This window comes from Nilaparvata lugens, chromosome 10 (genome assembly GCF_014356525.2).
Source record: "Nilaparvata lugens isolate BPH chromosome 10, ASM1435652v1, whole genome shotgun sequence".
Lineage (NCBI taxonomy): Eukaryota > Metazoa > Arthropoda > Insecta > Hemiptera > Delphacidae > Nilaparvata > Nilaparvata lugens.
This window is the reverse complement of record NC_052513.1, coordinates 44,241,072-44,262,631: the sequence shown is the minus strand read 5'-3', so window position 1 is coordinate 44,262,631 and position 21,560 is coordinate 44,241,072. Positions and strand designations below refer to the sequence as shown.

The following is a 21,560-nucleotide window of genomic DNA, read 5'->3' as shown; positions in this document are numbered from 1 at the left end:
GATGGAGTGCCTCATATCAGTGTGAGTATAATTTCCAGGAGGTTTGATTTACAATATGAAAATATAATTCACATGATTTCTAATGGTATTATTAGAATTGTAATTAATTAATTACAGTTGAACCTCCACTTGACGAAATCCTCTACGCAACGAGTTTTTACCTCGTCCCATGACATTTTAGAGTTTTGGCTGCTTATTTACCTCTATTTAACGAATTTCGGACCTCTCAACAACAAAGTTTTCTCTTGACTTCAACATACAAAATGTAGTGTTTATAGGAAGCAGAGAGTCATTTTCAAAGAAAAAGTTTAGTTTCAGAAGAAAGGTCAATAATAATGGACTAAAGAACTAAAAATAAATGGCAATTCAAATACGAAGAAGATAGGGTGTTAGACAGTCAATAGAGGTTGAAACACGTGTCGGAAATTGAATGCAAGTTACTGGAAATGGACTTCCAAGAACTTGTCATTCGTAGACCAGACAGGTAAACGACTGGACTTTCTTATCCTTGCTTTTGCCAGACATTTCAATTGTTAGAACTCGCCATTCATAGATAAAGGAACGGGAATGCTGGATTTTTCCATCATCCCACCATTTGCTTATGTTACACATTTCAATTTTGCTTTTTAAGTTACTGTACTCAGTTTCATTCAGTTTCTAAAAAATCGTGATCAGATTCTAAAACTAAGTGTTGCTAATGATTTGCAACATTGTAAATTTGTACATTTGATGATACTGATAACCGGTAATAAAATGGGTGACTGTAATGCAAGAGTAAAATCTTCCATTGTCAGGGAATTTAATCAATGAAAAGGCTTTAGAATTTGCAGTATCATCGGGATACAGTAGTTTTAAGGCAAGAAAAGCTGGTTAGAAAAATTGAAAAATGACATCGTCCAAAAAATGATGTTGGGTGGAAGTGCTAGTGTTGATATGTACCCTCTTGTGAATTCTGGAAAGAAAATGTTCTTAGAAAAGTTCAGAAAACGTTCTCAGAAAATATTATGAACCGATTTCAATGTTAATGAGAATGTTATATTCTTTAAATTGTTGCCCAATAAGACACTAACTACCGCCCAAATCATATTATTACCGCCCTTCATATATTATAAGATCCATAAGAGTGTGGCAGTTTTCTAGACCGAGCAACCTCTTAATAACGAATACCTCTCTGCAGCGATTTTTTTTCTCGGGATAATAAACTTCCTTATACAGAGGTTCAACTTTAATTATAAAATAATATAATTTCTGGAGCCTGCCAACTTTGGCCGTTCTCATCAGTCTATTCTGGTACAGACGCAGGAGGCCGTCACTGAAGAGTGACCCCGGGGGGACCGCAGCGGAGCAGGCGTCCATAGGTGACCACCCATCCATCAGCCGTACCGCCGGCCAGTTGCTGAATGCCATTGAGAAGGCGCGACGCGATCTGGAGACGTCGCAGCCGATAGCTGAGGTCGAAGAGGTTAGGTCAGTCGAACTGTCCGCCAAGGAGATATCTGTGAAACAAACATCTAAAGTTGTTGAAAATCAACAGATTCCCGAGAAGATATCTGTTAAGAAAATCGCTTGTGAAAAGCCTGTTAAAAATCAACAAATAACGGAGGAGATATCTGTAAAACAAACATCTAAAGTTGTAAAAAATCAACAGATTACCGAGGAGATATCTGTTGATCAGATCGTTTGTGAAAAATCCAAGCTTGTTGAAAATCACCCCAATAACGAGAAGGTATCTGTAGAACAAATCGCTTGTAAAACATCTGATAAAGTTGTTGATAATCAACCCATTATTGAGAAGATATCTGTGGAACAAATAGTTTGTAAAAAATCTGATAAAGTTGTAAAAAAACAACAGATTCCCAAGGAAATATCTGTAAATCAGATCGCTTGTGAAGAATCTAAAACTGTTGCAAGTCAACAAACCATTACTGGAGCAAATACATCCACTACAAATCAAAAACAAATCATCAAAAGTGTAGCAGAAAGATCAAGTGACGAGGTGCGTCAAGACAATAATTGTAATACAGATAGAATCTGTGAGAGGAAGAAGGGAAAGGTTGTGGAGAGTGCATCAGTAAAGGAGGGGAAGATTGCGGAAAGTGCATCAGTAGTGAAGGAGAAGAAAATTGAGGAAAGTGACAAGTCTGCTGTCAAAGACAGTGTTGAAAATTGTGTGAAGGTGTCTAAGAAACCAGTTGAGGAGGTGCAAGTCCAAAAGCAGGAAGTTGTTGCGTTGAAAAAGGACAGAGAACAGCCGAAAATGGCGCTGGACATCAAGGAGCAACAGAGACAACAGGATGAGCTGAGTGTGGATCGGAAGATGGAACTGTCAAACGAGTCACATGACGATGGGGAGAGAGATTCGGCCAATCACAGCCCTGCCGAAATTATGCTCGAAAGTCCGGCACTCAGCAATTTCTCCGATGCTCACAGTGAGGTTGGTATAATAGTTAATTGTCGTTAATGGCTTTAATGTATTTTATAATTTGATATATAGTGAGGTCCATGTTATAATGGCAGTGGAGAAAGATAGTAGAACAACGTTGCCGAACCTCTGTCTTTGTCAATGCTTTCTATAGACGGTAGCTGATACAGGTTTATTGATGTAATATTAACTGTTCATTCTAGTTTAAAATAATCAATTATATTTTGTTAATCAATCATTAATTCTCCATCGTTAAAAGACGATCTGGCAACAGAGCAAAGCGAGAAAGAGATAGCGCTATCCGCTTTGTTGAATGATAGACAAGGATAGCAATACAATCGCTAATCAAACACTGACATTATAACGTGGAATTCACTATAGATTCTGTAGTAGATCACTCGAAATATGGTACTCAATTGATACCCACAAGAAGGTGCAATCGTTTATTGAATATCTAAAGGTGCGTACAGACTTCCGCTCTGCTCCGCAATCGAACGTCACTCGAGCAGATCGATTGATAATCGACCGGGAAGCAAGAGTGGAACGCGAGAAGAGCTAACATCTCCCGTAACGTTCATGATCGGAGCGAGTGCGGAGCGTGTTGGAGGCGCGTATATTTGTAGGCACCTTTATATGTATAGTGAGGTCCACGTTCACGTTATAATGTCAGTGGAGAAAGATAGAAGAACAGCGTGGCCGATTCTCAGTCTTGCCACAGCCTTCTATAGAGGATAGCTGATACAAGTATATCAAAAGGTGCGTACAGACTTGAGCACAGCGATCACACGCATTTCTTGTATAATCAGCTGGTGAAAATTATCTGTATTTTTATCACAGTTTCTGTACCAGTACAGTAAGCATATTGAAAGGTAAATGCGCATGCTCGTAGGGCTCAAGTCTGTACGCACCTTGTTCATTCTTGTTCAAAATAATCAATTAAATTTTATTTGACGTCAAGAAAATCTATTTCTCAATGATTAAATGATGGATTTTCATGGTTGAGATTGAATATTTTGTTAATTATATTTCTACATTATTCAAAGACGATCTAGTAACGTTGCAGAGGTAGAGAAGGATAGCGCTGTCTGCTTTGTCGAATGATAGACAAGGATAGCAACAGCAATGTTCATCAAATACTGTCATTATAACGTGGACCTCACTATACAATCCTCTTCATTTGCAACCAATCATATTTCATTTCATTTATTCATAGACAATAGATACAATGCAAGTAGAAACAACAGGCATTCGCCAAAAACTGCTTTAAACCTTAATTTGGAATACACAGTCTAGAGGTTATTTAAATGATAACTCAATTCACACACTATTTTGAGTCCAAAAATGTATGTACTACAATAATTTTGAATTTATCAGATTAATTTAAAAATACAAATCCAAACAAAAATTTTCCTTCACAATCACAAAAAATATTAAAAATTTCACTTGAATCAAAATCAAAAAATTGATACATAATAATTATTAAACGAAAATTCAAAAATTCATTGAATTATTGGATTTGAATAATTGCAATATCTCAGTAATTTCCATCTGTAAAAAATTGAGTATTTTACTCATCCCTGAAGAGATTTTTAATAATTACACTAAAATACATATTTTACACAAATTACAAAGTTTTACATATTTTTATTTTGCTACCAAAAGATTCAAGTAGGTTTTTAATACAGTCTCCTCATTGTTATTGGTATCAATTTATTAAAATCAATCGTGAAGAGTCTTGTCTTTTTGGTTTGGTTTGTTATCAGAAGCGATGCACTTAGAAAGTTTCTCGTTCATCAGTCGGTTATCTCTGCAAGTTGACATTTTACTAATAAATGTGATTCTGATAAGTTCAATGTCTAAATTTTGATACATTGTGATGTAATAACCTTGGACCCACACTTATCTGACTGTTTTTTGGCAAGAAAATATCAGCAATCATCAATTATTTCCAATAAGAAATCGAATCGCTCGATGTTTTTTCATTGAAATTATTTTTATTACGCTGTCGAGACATACATTGTATTGTTGAAAATTAATATCTTAATTGTTTGAAACACTTTTTTACACGAGTTTGCTCACAGTTCATTTGCTACGGAAACAATGGGAGCTTATTAATTTTGTTTATCTGTATGCACATTTTTTGGGCTGTCATCAGTTTCAGACGGATATATCCATCATTCAAAGCCCATTATTTTAGTTATTGAAAGTTTCTCAACATTGGTAAGCAGTTTTAAACGTTATTACTGATGATTAGACAAATAGGTGATGTCTTTGTCGCTCAGTACAAATTCCATTTTTTTCTAACTTATTCAACACGATTTTCAATAAATTATTTTTATTCGGTTATTTAAACCAACGCACTATTACAATATATCGTCACTTTTTTATGAGAAAGTTGATACTTGTTCCAAGGATTCAGGCTTGTAAGAGATAAATTCTCTACATTTTTTATTCAGTGGAATTTTGTGATAATATTCCCAACAGTTTCCGAGATATTCGCTCTTGAAGGTGTGTAATTGTCAAGGTGCGTACAGATATACGCGCCGCGAACATGAGCAATGCACTCTTAATCAGCTGACTATATCTGTATTTTTACAGAAACGGTAAGATACAGATATAAGAAGCTTGGCATCAGCTGATTAAAAGTGAATTGCTCATGTTCGCGGCACGTATATCTGTACGCACCTTTAGAATAACAGGTTTTTATCCAATGTTTTGCTCTTTCAGGGCTTATAACTCTCCAACAATGCATCATAAGAACTGTTATCTGCTTAAACTCCTTGAAATATTTGGATCCTTGAAGCAAAGTATGAATATTTGCCATTCTATTAGATATCGGTACCGAAAAATTATCCTAAAACAAGTGTCCGCTCCGAATAAATTTCATATTTTATCAGGATACACATAGTGTGTTGATTCTTCAATTTCCTCCCCTTTGTATGAATAACGAATAATAGTGAGTTATAGGGTATATAACTCATGTGAGTAACTCATGTTAAGCTGGGTTTTTGTTTGTGCGTAAATGCCGTCGTCAACCACGATAGGGAGAGAATCTCAGATTGGGTGGATTTCAATCTGTCTACATAACCTAAAATATTATGTTTTATTGGGGCAGGTTGAGTTTATACTTTTTTATACTTTTAAATGGCAATATGTTGATACTATTAGAAATGTTTTTATTCTTGAATAAAAGACACAGATTATAAAAAGTTATTTGGTCAGCTGTTTTAGCACACTCGAAATTTGGACAATATGAATGTCAACAATGCTTGTCGTCGTCGACTGCGGAAATTTACGCACAAACGAGAATGCACTTTTAGGTATATAATGGATAATAGTAAAGGTGCATTTTCGTTTGTGCGTAAATTTCCGCAGTCGACGACGACAAGCATTGTTGACATTCATATTGTCCAAATTTCAAGTGTGCTAAAACAGCTGACCAAATAATAACTTTTCATCATTTGTGTCTTTTATTCAAGAATAAAAACATTACTAATAGTATCAACATATTGCCATTTAAAAGTATAAGCTCAACCTGCCACAATAAAACATAATTGAACATAATCTTTTAAGTTATTTAGACAAATTGAAATCTACCCAATCTGAGATCCTCACCCTGTCTTGGTCGACGACGGCATTTCGCACAAACGAAAACCCAGCTTAAGTTGATGTGTTGAGCATAAAGGAACGAACATAAAGGTGCGTACAGATTTACGCGCCGCGAACATGAGCAATTCACTTTTAATCAGCTGATGCCAAGCTTTTTATATGTATATCTTACCGTTTCTGTAAAAATACAGATATAGTCAGCTGATTAAAAGTGAATTGCTCATGTTCGCGGCGCGTATATCTGTACGCACCTTAAGTAAGGTTCCTTCTTCTGTGCCTCAAGTATAGTTTCTCCGTATATTTCCATCTATACAGTATTGAAACCTTAACTTTAGTGTCGATTGCCTCGAAGTAACAACAATGATATTGTTGGTTTCGTTGGTGTACAGTGAAACTTTGTAGCACCCTGCACAAAGGGACAATAGTAGCGTCCTCTACAGTCAACCGCACGAAAATAGTCCGATGCAAACTGGAACAGATGAGTGCAATGTTGCCAAATAAAAACAGTGACACTCACATCGATTTTTGAGTTGAAGAATATTATTGCCGTCCTTATGAATTCTACCAGATTGAATGAAACTTGGCAAACACATGATAACATCATATTATCACTTTTTGTGTAGTTGAGAAGTTGATATTGTGGTAATTATTCATATTGAATGAAAAAGACTAAGAAATTGTCAAAAACAATTAGACACTGACTCAGTCGAACGTTATAGCAATTTTAGTCTAGTTACATATACAACGATTTTTGGACTTACGATTTTTAACCGTTCTTATAAATTCTATTAGATTGAACATAACTTGACAAACATAAAATGATGTTGAATGAAAAAGACTAAGAAATTGTCAAAAGCCACAGATTTATTGATACTTAGAAAGGCCGGTTTCGGTTATTAAACCATTGTCAATCTCTGATAAACTATGACAATGACAATGGTGTAATAACCGAAAACGGTTTTTCTAAGTATCAATAAATCTGTGGCTTTTGACAATTTCTTAGTCTTTTTCATTCAACATCATTTTATGTTTGTCAAGTTATGTTCAATCTAATAGAATTTATAAGAACTGTTGAAAATCGTAAGTCCAAAAATCGTTGTATATGTAACTAGACTAAAATTGTTATAACGTTCGACTGAGCCAGTGTCTAATTAGCTAACTTGACGATATATGTGTGTTTTTATTTCATTGTTACAACGTTGTCCATAGCTGATTGATGAATAAGTTGATTTTATTAGCATTAAAATGCAAAATCTCTTTGCATTCTGCTCAAGTTGCTAGCCCTGATTCCGGATTCCCTAAGGGCGAGACCATATTAGGCGTTTAGAGTCGGCAGGGCAGGGAGCTCTCCGATTGTCTGATTGGGTTATCGCCTAAATTGAGCAAGACATCTTTTAAAATGAAAGTGAAGAAAATTTTGATAAACGAAACACCATATAAAGTAACTGACTATTTCTCTATAAATTGGAAAAATTATACCATAGAGAAACGATAGCATAGATATCCCATGGTATAGGGCGTTTATGTCGCAAGTTTTACTGTTATCCCAAGCCGATAGTTCACATAGTTCTTCCCTATGCAGCTGTGTGACGCTGGTAGTCTCTCAAATTGTGCCGTTCATACACTATCACCCCAACAAAACAGTCAAAATTGACAATAATCGACAGTAATCGGCTTGAGATAACAGTAAAAGTTGCGACATAAATTCCCTATACCATGGGATATCTACTTACGCTATTGTTTCTCTATGATTATACATAAACAGTATTAAAATTAATGTATATACTGTATTATTTCTGTCTCTGTTCAAACGATATTTTATTAATTTGATTTTTTTTTTATATAAGTCAAATCTAGATGTTTTGTATTGTGACTTGAAAATTTTGTACATGACATTGACCATACTTTGTTGAAAATGTTCTTGTCTATAAAGCAATTTCTATTTCTATAGTCTCGACTTGAGTGTGATTTGTACTAGCCTATCAATCTTTTCAGGGAACGAAAATTTATATTTTTCGAGCTTTTTCATTAATAGTTGGTTTGTATGTGGTGTTTACATTAGTGAAAAGCATTCAGATCTCAACTGAAAATGCTTATGTAAGCAAAAAACATTTCCAAATTGAATTGAATTTATTGATTTATTTACAGGGCTCAAGCGACAGCGGCACTGAAAATGCTTTTATAAAAAACCTAATACAAAAAACCTTATACAAAAACCTATCTAAATTAATTAATTTATTTACAGGGTTCGAGCGACAGCGGCAAAGGCTGCAGTGACGTGGCAACACCGCCGGCCGGAGGCAGTTCAGTGTCGGAGGAGGCGGAAGCAGCGGAGGCGGCAGAGGCGGAAGCGGAAGAGGCGGGAAGTGACGCGGGGGCGGAAGCGTTTGGCGTGTACGAGTTCATCATTCCCCAGCACCTGGTTGGTCGCCTCATAGGAAGGCATGGCGCTTTCCTGCAGGAGATTCGCGGCACCACACACACCAACCTCTTCATCAAACGCCACCCGGACACTAACAAGCTCAAGATTTGTGCTGTCGAAGGTATGTGCTGCTATGGAGTAATGGTATCTTACGTCACAAGGACGGGAAGGGGCCTTTTGCAGGCGTGAATGATGTTTCTAGTCGAGGCGTTAGCCGAGACTAGAATTTTATTCGAGCACTGCAAAAGACATTCACGTCCAAGTAACGTACACTATTTTTTGTCATAATAATCTATAGAAGAATAATTTAGAAATAGAAAACATTTTAAATTATCTATATCCATTATGTAGTGTTTCATTCTTATGTTATAAATTTTAAAAAATATTATTGTCATGGCTTCCTTGAATTGGTCTTTTTGAGTTTGTCACTTGTGATTTTGTTACTTTGTCTTATCGTTTGGAAGTATTGAGATGTGACCTGGCCATAATTTTAGTTATTCTAGTGGTTTGAATAAGCTCTTTTTCTTTCTATTGACATGTTTGCTGTACCTAGTTGTTCGAACTCACTGCCGGCGCACAAGTTTTCTTTGCCGGTAGTGCCATTTTGTAAGTTAGAATATTTATTTTATCAATCTGTATTATTTTATGGCAAATAAATGAATTTGAATTTGAATTACCTGCTTGTGCTGACGTTACTACATGCATTCTATAAACATAACCTAGTTTAGGCTACTTCCACCTGGAACGCTAAAGGTGATTTTTTTGTAGCAGTTTTGCTGTTCCTATTTCGGAACTAGGAAACATACTCGACTGTAAAGAAAACATATGGTTTCATTGCAGTAGAGTATGCTGTAATGAGAATCATATGTTTATTTGTTCTGCAAACAGCTGTTTACCGGTTTGATTTCATGCATGGAAAACAGCTGAAATTGAATGACTATGACAAAAATCTGGTGTGACGCACTCACACAACTTTCCTTGCCGTTATGAGAATTGATCACCTGACGCTAGTGTTCCCGCGCATCACAAGTCTACTATCCAAAGATTTGAGCCAGCTGGTGACAGAGCAATAACGCAGGAAACACACGAGGTCTGCTATCTCTCCATAGTGAATCATTTAATAGAATCAACAGTTGCCAACAGTTTGCAATTGGATAATCACATTTTATCGAATTTCGAGCTTATTTCTGATTTTAGGTGAAAATGTTACTGAACATTAATTGTAGAGATTCTCATGCTCAATCTTTTCCACTTGATTTTTTTTGTTTAAATTGTATCTGAAGCCTGATAATTGAGAATCTAAAATCAAACTTTGCATAGATGGGGCGGAGCTCCTGAAAATTTTACAGATATGGGACTTGTGGCAGTTGATATAGCTTATCGATGACTATTTCAGGTATAACTTTAATCAAAATCGTTGGAGCCGTTTTCGAGAAAATCGCGAAAAACCCTGTTTTTGACAACATTTTCGTCATTTTAGCCGCCATCTTGAATCGCATTTGATTGAAATTGTTCGTGTCGGATCCTTATATTGTATGGACCTTACGTTCCAAATTTCAAGTCATTCCGTTATTTGGGAGATGAGATATCATGTACACAGACGCACACACACACACACACACACACACACACACACACACACACACACACACATACATACAGACCAGTACCCAAAAACCAGTTTTTGGACTCAGGGGACCTTGAAACGTATAGAAATTTAGAAATTGGGGTACCTTAATTTTTTTCGGAAAGCAATACTTTCCTTACCTATGGTAGTAGGGCAAGGAAAGTAAAAAGCCAGTTGCACACACATCGATTTTTGCCCTCTTTATGAATTCTACCAGATTAAACGGAACTTTACACACATCATTTGTTTGACATCATCTGTTCAATATAATATAATTCATGAGGACGGTAATTAATCGAACGTTATTACTAGAACATGATGAGTTGAGGATAATATTGTATCTATGAATGTAAAAATCAATTGATAAATATGTGAATTGGTTGTTTTAGGCGCACAAGCAGACATTGACGCGGCACTGTCGATGATCAGACACAAGTTCCCACTGCGCCGCTACCCAACTCTCACCCTCGAGAAGGTGACATTTGTACAGGTTGCACCCACCTGCGAGCTCGCTCCAGAACAGTTCCGTGTAAGTAAACTTGAATCTCTAATAAAGGTTTGATAATGTACCACTAGCTGTCGCGGAATACAGAATTGGAAATGTCATAATCATACTTGAGTGAAGGACAGTTTTAATTCCGCATTCCCTGTGTGCAGCATGCTTCACTTCTCCCGCTACCAAGGGCCAACACGTGATGCGGCATTAATAGTAGCATCCTTTTTGTGAGGATGATGTCGTATAATATGATGATAATTATGATGATGTCATTTGGACTTTTTCAATTCAATTCAAATTTATTTATTCAAGTAAGTCACAATACATTGAAAGAAAGAAATATTTATTGCCAAAATCATTAAACAAACATTACAAATGTGAAAAATATAAAAATTTTCATATACAATACATTACAAAAACTTGAAATTAAAATCTTTTCCATTTAAAAATCGATTATAATATTATCATTGGCGTTACCAGCAAAACTAAGTAGTTTGAGCGATGGCAACGAGTAATCAGTCGGCTATAATTAGTGGCTTGAGATTCAGTCGAAAATAGAAAAAATATAATAAAGAAAAAAGAAACATAATATGGAATGTATGAAAAACTAGAAAAAATAAAATAAAATTTCAATCCGAAAAGAAGAAGTACTAAGAGTGAAATACTAAGAGAGCAGAAAAACTAGAATGAATTCATAATAATTTAAAAACTCAAAAGAAAAAGAGATGATTCATGTAACTATTAATCTACAATTCACTGTACATATGTAATCCATTTAGTAACATAATGTTTCATTCCGGTCTATACACGAATCTACAATAAATTACAGTACAACAGCAAATTATGCAACAAATTTCACATATTATGAAAACTTATTAATTACAATGAAGATTGAATGGAACATTATAATATTGATAATATAGTATTGTAATGTAACTACATAAATCAGCGGTGTTTCAACAATGAATAAATGATAACTTCAATGAATAAATATACACCCCACTATAAATTATATGTGTTGGGGTATAAGTAATTAGTTGCTTATTGCGTGTTATAATTACTATTTACAAACTTCATTCACTGATATAGGATTGAAGTTTTTTATAATAAAATTAGTAAAAAATTATAATACAAACAAAATTATGAAATTAGTAGATAAATATTAATATTCTACTAAGGATAATAATAAGAAAGGTTATTTTAGAAAAATGAAAAACAGTAAAGAGAAGAATGAAGAATAAATAGTTTCAATATTTACAGTCTAACTGTCATATAATAAAGAATTATAACTGTTTTGGGCTTAATCCTGTGGTACTTTTCTGGAAGTTGTGTAATGCTTGATGATTGAATTATACGTTTTTTGTAATTAATTGTATGTTGTGTTGTTTGCAGTTGCAATTGGTTGAAGGCGTGAACAACGACGTGATTCTATCCAGCCTGGTGTCAGCCGGTCACATGTTTTTGCAACAGCCAACACATCCCTCGTTCCAGCAGTTGGCTGCCCTGAATCAGGTCATGAACGCCAACTACTGCTACAACGACTCGCCTTCACTCGAGGAACCTGTCAAAGGTTAGCTAACCATTATTCAAAATAGCAAATTCATTTTATTTTAGTACATTTTACAATAAATTCCCCTCAGAATTACTCCTCTAATATTTAGTAAGTCCGTGCTAAGAGGAGGAGTCAATACAACAATAGATACAGTACAAGAATGAATGAATGAATGAATTTTATTTGCCAAAAACAAAATACAAAAAAGCTTTACAAAAAATAAATATAAGTATATGCTACTGCACTTAAACCAAGATACATACATTTATTTAATTAGATATAATAACGAAATGATATCCTTTACATTACAAACAATAGTTTTAAAATGAAGATTCAATTTATGATCACATGCATAAGTACAGTAGGTGAGGCAAAAACACCGGCAAAAGGAAGATTCCTTGTGCGCCAGTTTGAGTCGTAAATCAGCTTAATCAGGGATGTAATATATAAACTTGAATCTAGCGTATGAAGTGTTCGAAAATATAATTTATAATATGAAGTTGATTATTGTATAAAAGTCAACGATTGGAAATAATTCAAGTTTAGCCATGCTTCTATGGCTCTTTTTCTGTGTTTATTATTTTGGAAATTATTAAGTGGAAATTCACTTTCTAGTATATTTATGAATTCACTGCTAATGTAGTAAAGTTGCCTTCTAAGAAGAGCTGAGTTGGTGTTATATATTTCATATTTTCTTATTGTATTAGGTCTAAGATTATAATTTATGTCATCGGCTAGAGGGAAATTATGCTCGTATTTAAAACTGTAATTTGTTATGCAACTAAGATATAACTGTCGTATAGTTTTAACATCAAATTCACTGAACAAAATCTTAAAAAATTATTTTTATTAATTAAAAACACACAACAAGACAAAACAAATTACAAAGAATTTGAAACAAATAAAACACAATAAAATGTTACAAATATAAAAAACCATCTTACTATCATAAGTTCTAGGTTTCTTTAAAATTGTCTTTATGATGAATTTTTGTATTAGAAAAAGGTTTTTAATATGGGTATCGAAAGTCCCACCCCAAACTATTAAACCATATCGCATTAGGGATTCTACTAGTGCCGTATATACCTGTTTGCATTCTGAGAAAGATAGCACATTTTTCAATTTATAACATTTATAAGATAGGTATTTTAGTCTCTTACATAGGAAGTTAACATGGATGTCCCATTTGAGACACTTATCGATCCATATGCCAAGATATTTGAGGTTTGATTTCCTATTAATAACAGGGCAGGAACATCTATTAATGTTTGGTTGATTTATTTGGTTGAAGAAAAGAAGAAGTTGACTTTCTACAGCTGTAGTTCACAAATTTGGGCGCATATATAAACTGTTGGGTCAATTAAATAAAAACTATAATCTAGCAATTAACCATAAGCTCCAGCTATAGTGAGGTCCACGTTATAATGGCAGTGTTTAATTAGCAATGGTATTGCTATCCTTGTCTATCATTCAACAAAGCGGATAGAACTATCTCTTTCTCGCTTTTCTCTGTTGCCAGATCGTCTTTTAACAATGTAGAAATAAAATTAATTAACACAATATTTAATGTTGATTGTGAAAATTTAATTAAGAAATCATTGAAAATATTTTTGCTTGATAAAATATAATATTGATTACTTTAAACGAGAATGAACAGTTGATATTACATCAATAGACCGGTATCCGGTACCCTCCATAGAAGGCATTGACAAGACAGAGGATCGGCAACGTTGTTCTCCTATCTTTCTCTACTGCCATTATAACGTGGACCTCACTATAGTTTCAACTCTTCAAGAGTCATTTAGTCGAGAGCATGTTGTGTTTTGAAAGAATGGTGACGTCGCGGAGATCTATGAAAAGCTGGAACATGAGGCAAGGGAAGTAGGCCTGGAAATTAATATGCAGAAAACTAAAGTGATGGTTATGTCCAGGAGGCCAGTGAATGATGGAACACAGATACAGTTATCAGGTAGAACCTTTGAGAAAGTGAAATCATTCAAGTATTTGGGCACCCTAATAACGGAAGATAATAATGTAGCAGAAGAAGTGGATGCTAGGATAATGTCCGGAAATAGGGTGTATTTCGCCCTGCAGAATATCCTGAAGTCCAAAAATGTGTCAAAAAAGGCAAAATAAAAATTTACACAACAGTTTTAAGACCAATGGCATATGGGGCCGAAGCCCCATTGACTACACGAGAAGAAGGTCTGCTTCAGAGATGGGAAAGAAATATTTTAAGAAGAATTTTTGGAGCAATCAAGGAAAATGAAATATGGAGGATAAGAACAAACGAGGAACTAGGAAGATTGATCGAAGAGACCAGTATTTTATCTGTTGTGAAAAGTATGAGGCTGAGATGGGCTGGTCATATGTGCAGAATGCCGGAAGGGAGGATGCCAAGAATGGTGCTGGAAGGCAAACCCGGAGGAAGAAGATTACAAGGAAGACCAAGAAAGCGGTGGGTTGACGATGTGGAGGAGGATTTGCGAAGACTGGGTGTAAGAAGATGGAGAAGAACAGCAGAATGTCGAGAGGGGTGGAAGGATGTGGTTGTGAAGGCTAAGGCTCTACATGGGCTGTAGTGCCAATAATGATGATGATGATGATGATGACGTCGCGGAGACTAGAGTCGACTGGTCTGAGTGTCACCATTTGGAAACACATGCTCTCGACTAGAGTCGAGTCTCTTCTCGACCTGAGTCGTGTGAGTTGAGCCCAAGTGAACTATTTTATATTATGTATTTTTATTGTCTTATGAGGCAATAAGTGATTGATTGATTTATTCATTGTTTGATGACAGACGGCGTATGCGCGGCGCCTGCGCCGATGGGCGGGTGGTTTAGGGCGCAGATAGTGGCGGTGAACGACGATGAGAAGACAGTGGAGCTGCGATTCCTGGACTATGGCGGCTACTTGTCCTGCGAGTACACCATCCTCAAGAAGATGCGCTACGACTTTCTGCTGCTGCCCTTCCAGGCGGTCGAGTGCTGTCTCGCCAACGTCACACCCACAGGTCAGTCATACAAATCTTTCCTCTTTCCTCATCTTCGGTTAGGGTAACCGTCGACTGGAACCGTATTCAACCGATCCGTTCGGCCGTCGGATCGGACGAATCTGCCGGCCGTTAAGGTGGGCCGTCCACTGGAACCGATTTCGTCCGAACTAGCATCGGCCGAAAACTACCGAACTCGTCCGAACGATCCCCCAACAAAGAAAGCTGTAGATGCTCGTCCATTGCAACAGGTTCATACGTCCGTGCACGGCCGTCTCCGGCCGATCAAGTTTTTGATCCGAATTGAATGGGATTTTCCGGCTCTATCCGACCGAAGTCGAGCTGAGACAACATCATCCTAACCTCAAAATTGTTTCATAGTCTGTCGGTTTTTTTTCTGCCGGAGACGGCCGTGCACGGACGTATGAACCTTAACAATGGACGAGCATCTATTTCTCTCTTTGTTGGGGGATCGTCCGGACGAGTTCGGTAGTTTTCGGCCGATGCTAGTTCGGACGAAATCGGTTCCAGTGGACGGCCCACCTCAAGGTGCGTACAGATTTACGCGCCGCGAACACGAGCAATTATTCACTTTTAATCAGCTAATGCCAAGCTGTTTTATATATTTGTATCTTACCGTTTCTGTAGAAATACAGATATAATCTGCTGATGAAAAGTGAATAATTGCTCGTGTTCGCGGCTCGTAAATCTGTACGCACTTTTAGGCTCAACTCACACTTAGGCGACTCAGGTCGAGAAGAGACTGGACTCTATAGTGAGGTCCACGTTATAATGGCAGTGGATAGAGATAAAAGAACAGCGTTGCTTCTTCTCTGCCTCAATTAATTACATTTCTACACTGTCAAAAACAGATTTGGCATCGTTGCGGAGCTAGAAAAGGATAGTACTACCAGCTTTGTCGAATTATAGACAAGGATAGTAGTATCAAAGTTAATCAAATACTGTCATTATAATGTGGACCTCACTATAGTGGAGAGCATGTGTTTCCAAATGGTGACACTCAGACCAGTCGACTCTAGTCTCCGCGATGTCACCATTCGAAAACAAATGCTCTCGACTAGAGTCGAGACTCTTCTCGACCTGAGTCGCGTAAAAGTGAATTGAGCCTTACTGTTGTTGTTCTTCTTCATCTGCTTATTCTCATTCTTTTTCACCTTCCTTGCCCTACCTACAACCATAGGTAAGGAAATAAGAAGAACAACAACATCAGTAAGAAGAAGAGAAAGGAGAAGACCAACGACTACAAATGAAGAAGAGGAGGAGAAGGAGAAAGAAGATGGAGAAGAACAGTAAAATAAAGAAGAAGGTTCTTCTTCTTCATCATCATTGTATCACTGTTCTTCTCCATCTTCTTCTTCTACTTCAGAAAAAGAAGAAGATGATTATTATGATCATGATGCTGATGAATAACAGTTAGAAGTAATAGGAGAGGAAGAAGAAGAACAGTACAGAGAAGAAGGAGGGGATAAAGAAGAAAATGGTAGACAAAACTACCCAAATAATTATAGTGAGGTCCTCGTTATAATGGCAGTGGAGAAAGATAGGAAAACAACGTTGCCGATCCTCTCTGTCTTGTCAATGCCTTCTATAGACGGTAGTTGATACAGGTTTATTGATGTAATATTAACTGTTCATTCTCGTTTAAAATAATCAATTATGCTTTATTAAGCAAGAAATTATATTTTGTAAATTATTTCATAATGAATTTTTATAATTAGGACGAAATATTATGTAATAAATTAGTTATAATTCTACATTGTTAAAAGACTTTCTGGCAACAGAGCAAAGCGAGAAAGAGATAGCGCTATCCGCTTTGTTGAATGATAGACAAGGATAACAATACCATTGCTTATCAAACACTGCCATTATAACGTGGACCTCACTATAGTACAACAAGGGAACATAAGTGCCTTTTCTCCCTGTGGGAAATTGCAGCGATGCCAGGGCTTAAAACGTTTCCCCTCACGGAGAATAAGTTTCGCTCTGCTCCCTAGAATCGCGAATAAATTTATATTTCTTGATTGCATAATTTTTTTACTCGAATGTCGCAGCCACATGTTGGTCCAGTAAGCTGGCCCAGCCCGGTAAACGTGCAATTCCTTACGAAGGCCAGCGCTGGCAAACCACAGACGCTGGTCGACATTGGCCTTCATTGGACCAACATGTAGATGCGGCATTGAATGTTGATAGATAAAAATATGTTATTGTTGAAAGTTGATAAGCTTACCGTAATCGATTTCATGTGAATCTCGCCGCCAACAAGCGTAATTATTGCTTTATTATCAACTAGCAGGAAACTGTGCTCCGCAAGGGTCTATTTAAAAACTTGACAAACTGAAAACTTGACCGAGTGGAATCTTGAAGAATTCAAAATAGGCCTATTACCATCCTTGGTTAACGAAGAATCTATAAAATTTCAAGTTAATTAGTTAAGCAGTTCAGACGTGATGATGCGTCAAACATAATTTTCCTATCCTGTAAGTGTATAAGCCAGTAGTTCTTCCCTCTATTATAGTATTGATTAATTTGTTAAAGTATTGATTTGTTATTGTTTTAAGGTGGGCCAGGAGCCGTATGGAGTGAAGAAGCAACACTCTTTGTACAAAATCTAATCTATGGAAAGATTCTGCAGGCACAGATCTACGACTACACAGAGGAAGGCATGCCACTCATTTACCTTTACGTCACTTGTGGAAATCAGGTAAAGTATCTTACTTTACACTCATGTCTCCTTCAACTATAGTGAAGTTCACGTTGCTGATTATCAGCCTTGTATCGAGAATCGAATTGAATTGAATTGAATTGAAAATTTCTTTATTCATCAAAATGCACAAAATACATCTGAACAGTGTCAAATTACAAAAATAATTATTATTAGGATAATTGATAACGGTTTATCTTATGTAATATCAACTGTTCATTCTTGTTTGAAATAACCAATTGGATTCTATACCTAAAGAAAATATATTTTTCAATGATTCAATAATAAATTTTCATAACTGAGATAAAATATTTTGATAATTAATTATAGGTGATGGTTTCTTGATTCATTCCGAGCTGCGATGTATTAATGAACTTTTTTCTATGTATTTAAACACGACATGCAGTCAAATATTTAAGTAAATAATCAAAAACTTTTACCTACTGACTGTAGTACTTTCGACCGTCTCGCGATATTAATATTTGACTGCATGTCGTGTTGGAATACATAGAAAAAAGTGAATTTATTATAGTTATACATAGTTGAAAAACGGTCGGCAATGTTGCAGAGACAGTAAAGGATAGCAACACCAATACTAATCATACTGCCATTAACTCATTATAGTATGTGTTGTTATTGTGAGTGTAAGAACGGCACAGTATGAGAGTCTATCAGCGTCACACAGCTTCACCAAAAACAACTACTAGGACTATTGGTGAAAGTTGGAACATAATCGCCCTAAACCATGGCATATCTTCTTATGGTATATTTTCTCTTTGTGTAGTTGAGAAGTTGATATTGTAGTAATTATTCATATTAAATGAAAAAGACTAAAAAAATTGTCAAAAAACCACAGATTTATTGAATCTCTGTTTATCAGAGGTGTAATAACCGAAACCGGTCTTTCTAAGTATCAATAAATCTGTGGTTTTATGGCAATTTCTTAGTCTTTTTCATTTAGTATATTTTCTCTATGTCTATTGTCTATACCCTTCCAAGACTGTTGGAACGTCTGGCCGCTCTCTGGCGTTATTGAAATCAAATAAAATTTATCCACTAATAAGCAGATGAGGTTTGAATTTGTTGCCTCAACATGTTGAATGATTGAATAAATAATAGTTGCTAATGAATGTTTGTTTTGTTTTTAGGTGGGCCAGGAGCCGTATGGAGTGAAGAAGCAACACTCTTTGTACAAAATCTAATCTATGGAAAGATTCTGCAGGCACAGATCTACGACTACACAGAGGAAGGCATGCCACTCATTTACCTTTACGTCACTTGTGGAAATCAGGTAAAGTATCTTACTTTACACTCATGTCTCCTTCAACTATAGTGAAGTTCACGTTGCTGATTATCAGCCTTGTATAGAGAATTGAATTGAATTGAAAATTTCTTTATTCATCAAAATGCACAAAATACATCTGAACAGTGTCAAATTACAAAAATAATTATTATTAGGATAATTGATAACGGTTTATCTTATGTAATATCAACTGTTCATTCTTGTTTGAAATACCAATTGGATTCTATACCTAAAGAAAATATATTTTTCAATGATTCAATAATAAATTTCATAACTGAGATAAAATATTTTGATAATTAATTATAGGTGATGGTTTCTTGATTCATTCCGAGCTGCGATGTATTAATGAACTTTTTTCTATGTATTTAAACACGACATGCAGTCAAATATTTAAGTAAATAATCAAAAACTTTTACCTACTGACTGTAGTACTTTCGACCGTCTCGCGATATTAATATTTGACTGCATGTCGTGTTGGAATACATAGAAAAAAGTGAATTTATTATAGTTATACATAGTTGAAAAACGGTCGGCAATGTTGCAGAGACAGTAAAGGATAGCAACACCAATACTAATCATACTGCCATTAACTCATTATAGTATGTGTTGTTATTGTGAGTGTAAGAACGGCACAGTATGAGAGTCTATCAGCGTCACACAGCTTCACCAAAAACAACTACTAGGACTATTGGTGAAAGTTGGAACATAATCGCCCTAAACCATGGCATATCTTCTTATGGTATATTTTCTCTTTTTGTGTAGTTGAGAAGTTGATATTGTGGTAATTATTCATATTAAATGAAAAAGACTAAAAAAAATTGTCAAAAAACCACAGATTTATTGAATCTCTGTTTATCAGAGGTGTAATAACCGAAACCGGTCTTTCTAAGTATCAATAAATCTGTGGTTTTTTGACAATTTCTTAGTCTTTTTCATTTAGTATATTTTCTCTTTGTCTATTGTCTATACCCTTCCAAGACTGTTGGAACTTGGAACGTCTGGCCGCTCTCTGGCGTTATTGAAATCAAATAAAATTTATCCACTAATAAGCAGATGAGGTTTGAATTTGTTGCCTCAACATGTTGAATGATTGAATAATTTGTTTTGTTTTCAGGTGGTGCTAGTTAATCAAGAACTGGTGGCGAACGGATTCGCGGAGCCAGTCACGCCCCCCCAGGCGCAAGAAACACAACAACAACAAGAAACAAAAGTCATAGAAGAATAGAAACAGCCAAGCAACATTGTCGGCAACACTACTTTTGTTGTCAACTTGTCGCCAAGAGTCGCCAACATTGTTTTGTTGTTTTTCAAAGACTGAGGGAAAGACTGTGGCTGTTCCTTGAAATGCACCTACTAACTAAACGATGTTATTTGCTACTTTTATTTACAAATAGGTAATGAGCGGAAATTTGTAAATGTAGTGGAGGAGTCTGAACCCCGCATTCTGTGATAGTGTCTGTCAGTTTGTAAATAATGATTGATTATTATCGATATATTTATATGAAAAATGCATCCATCTGTCTTCTATGAAAAGTCATGTATAACTTAGTTTTAACGATTGTTACTTGAATTATTTTTATGAAGTAGGTTTAGTAGATATTATCGGAAGTATGAGATTGTTATAAGTTAGTATTCTTCTTGAATCTTTTCGTTTTTATCTTGTCTTCGTCAAACAGTACATTTTGGCTGCTTTGTTTACAGTAGTTCAACAGCATAATAATTTATGGGGATTTTCTATTCGGTTTTTTCAAATGTGTGTTTTGAATAGGAATATTGTAATAGATGCATAATAATCATACTCTACAGAACTAGGCTAATCTTTGTATGTTGTAATCCAACTATATATGGTTTGATATTTATAATGTAAGGTACCATTTTGCTTTTTCTCAGATATCTCTCCCTAATAACTTAGTAGGTAGTTGTATACTTACCATGTTTAGCCAATACAATATTATTATTGATGAAAACTGAAGCTATAACTTCTAAACAAAAGTCGGTTTGTTAAAATATATTTTGGTTGTTGCGTTATTCTATTTTTCGAATCTATTCAAGTAAAAAACATACACAAAATGTATTAATATTATTACTTTGGTTGATCAATTTGCAGTTTTTCATTGTTTTCTGGTGCGTCGTATAAGTCTGTACATGATTAAGTGTATATGAAGTGTAATATTTTTGTGTAATAACTTCTTTGTCGCATCTGGTTGTATAATAGCAAATATATAATTTTTATAATAAACATGTCGCTTTGATTTTCCATCATTCAATAGGGGTCTACCCTTTACTGTTATTTAAAAAAACTGGGTAATCAGTTGGAGTAAATGTGGCTGGATTTGAACTGCCAAGAAGGACGTGTGGCCTCATGGATTTCATGAAAAATGCAATCTCCCAGATTTGGTTGATATTCGGACTATG

General features: G+C 35.5%; 1 protein-coding gene across 2 annotated transcripts; it reads left to right on the top strand.

Annotated features, from left to right (window-relative positions):
• The first annotated feature begins 1,253 nt into the window (after positions 1-1,253).
• LOC111051290 (A-kinase anchor protein 1, mitochondrial) lies at positions 1,254-21,390 on the top strand. 2 transcript variants are annotated; one of them, XM_039436951.1, is made up of 8 exons: positions 1,254-2,434; positions 8,180-8,194; positions 8,292-8,574; positions 10,470-10,609; positions 11,969-12,146; positions 14,929-15,141; positions 17,700-17,842; positions 20,260-21,390. In XM_039436951.1, exons 1-8 carry the CDS (start codon positions 2,258-2,260, stop codon positions 20,368-20,370), a joined length of 1,260 nt encoding a protein of 419 aa, XP_039292885.1. In that variant the 5' UTR covers positions 1,254-2,257; the 3' UTR covers positions 20,371-21,390. The 2 variants fall into 2 exon arrangements, with proteins under 2 accessions (XP_039292885.1, XP_039292884.1); XM_039436950.1 differs by lacking the exon at positions 8,180-8,194 and having other exon boundaries at positions 8,277-8,574.
• Positions 21,391-21,560: the final 170 nt, after the last annotated feature.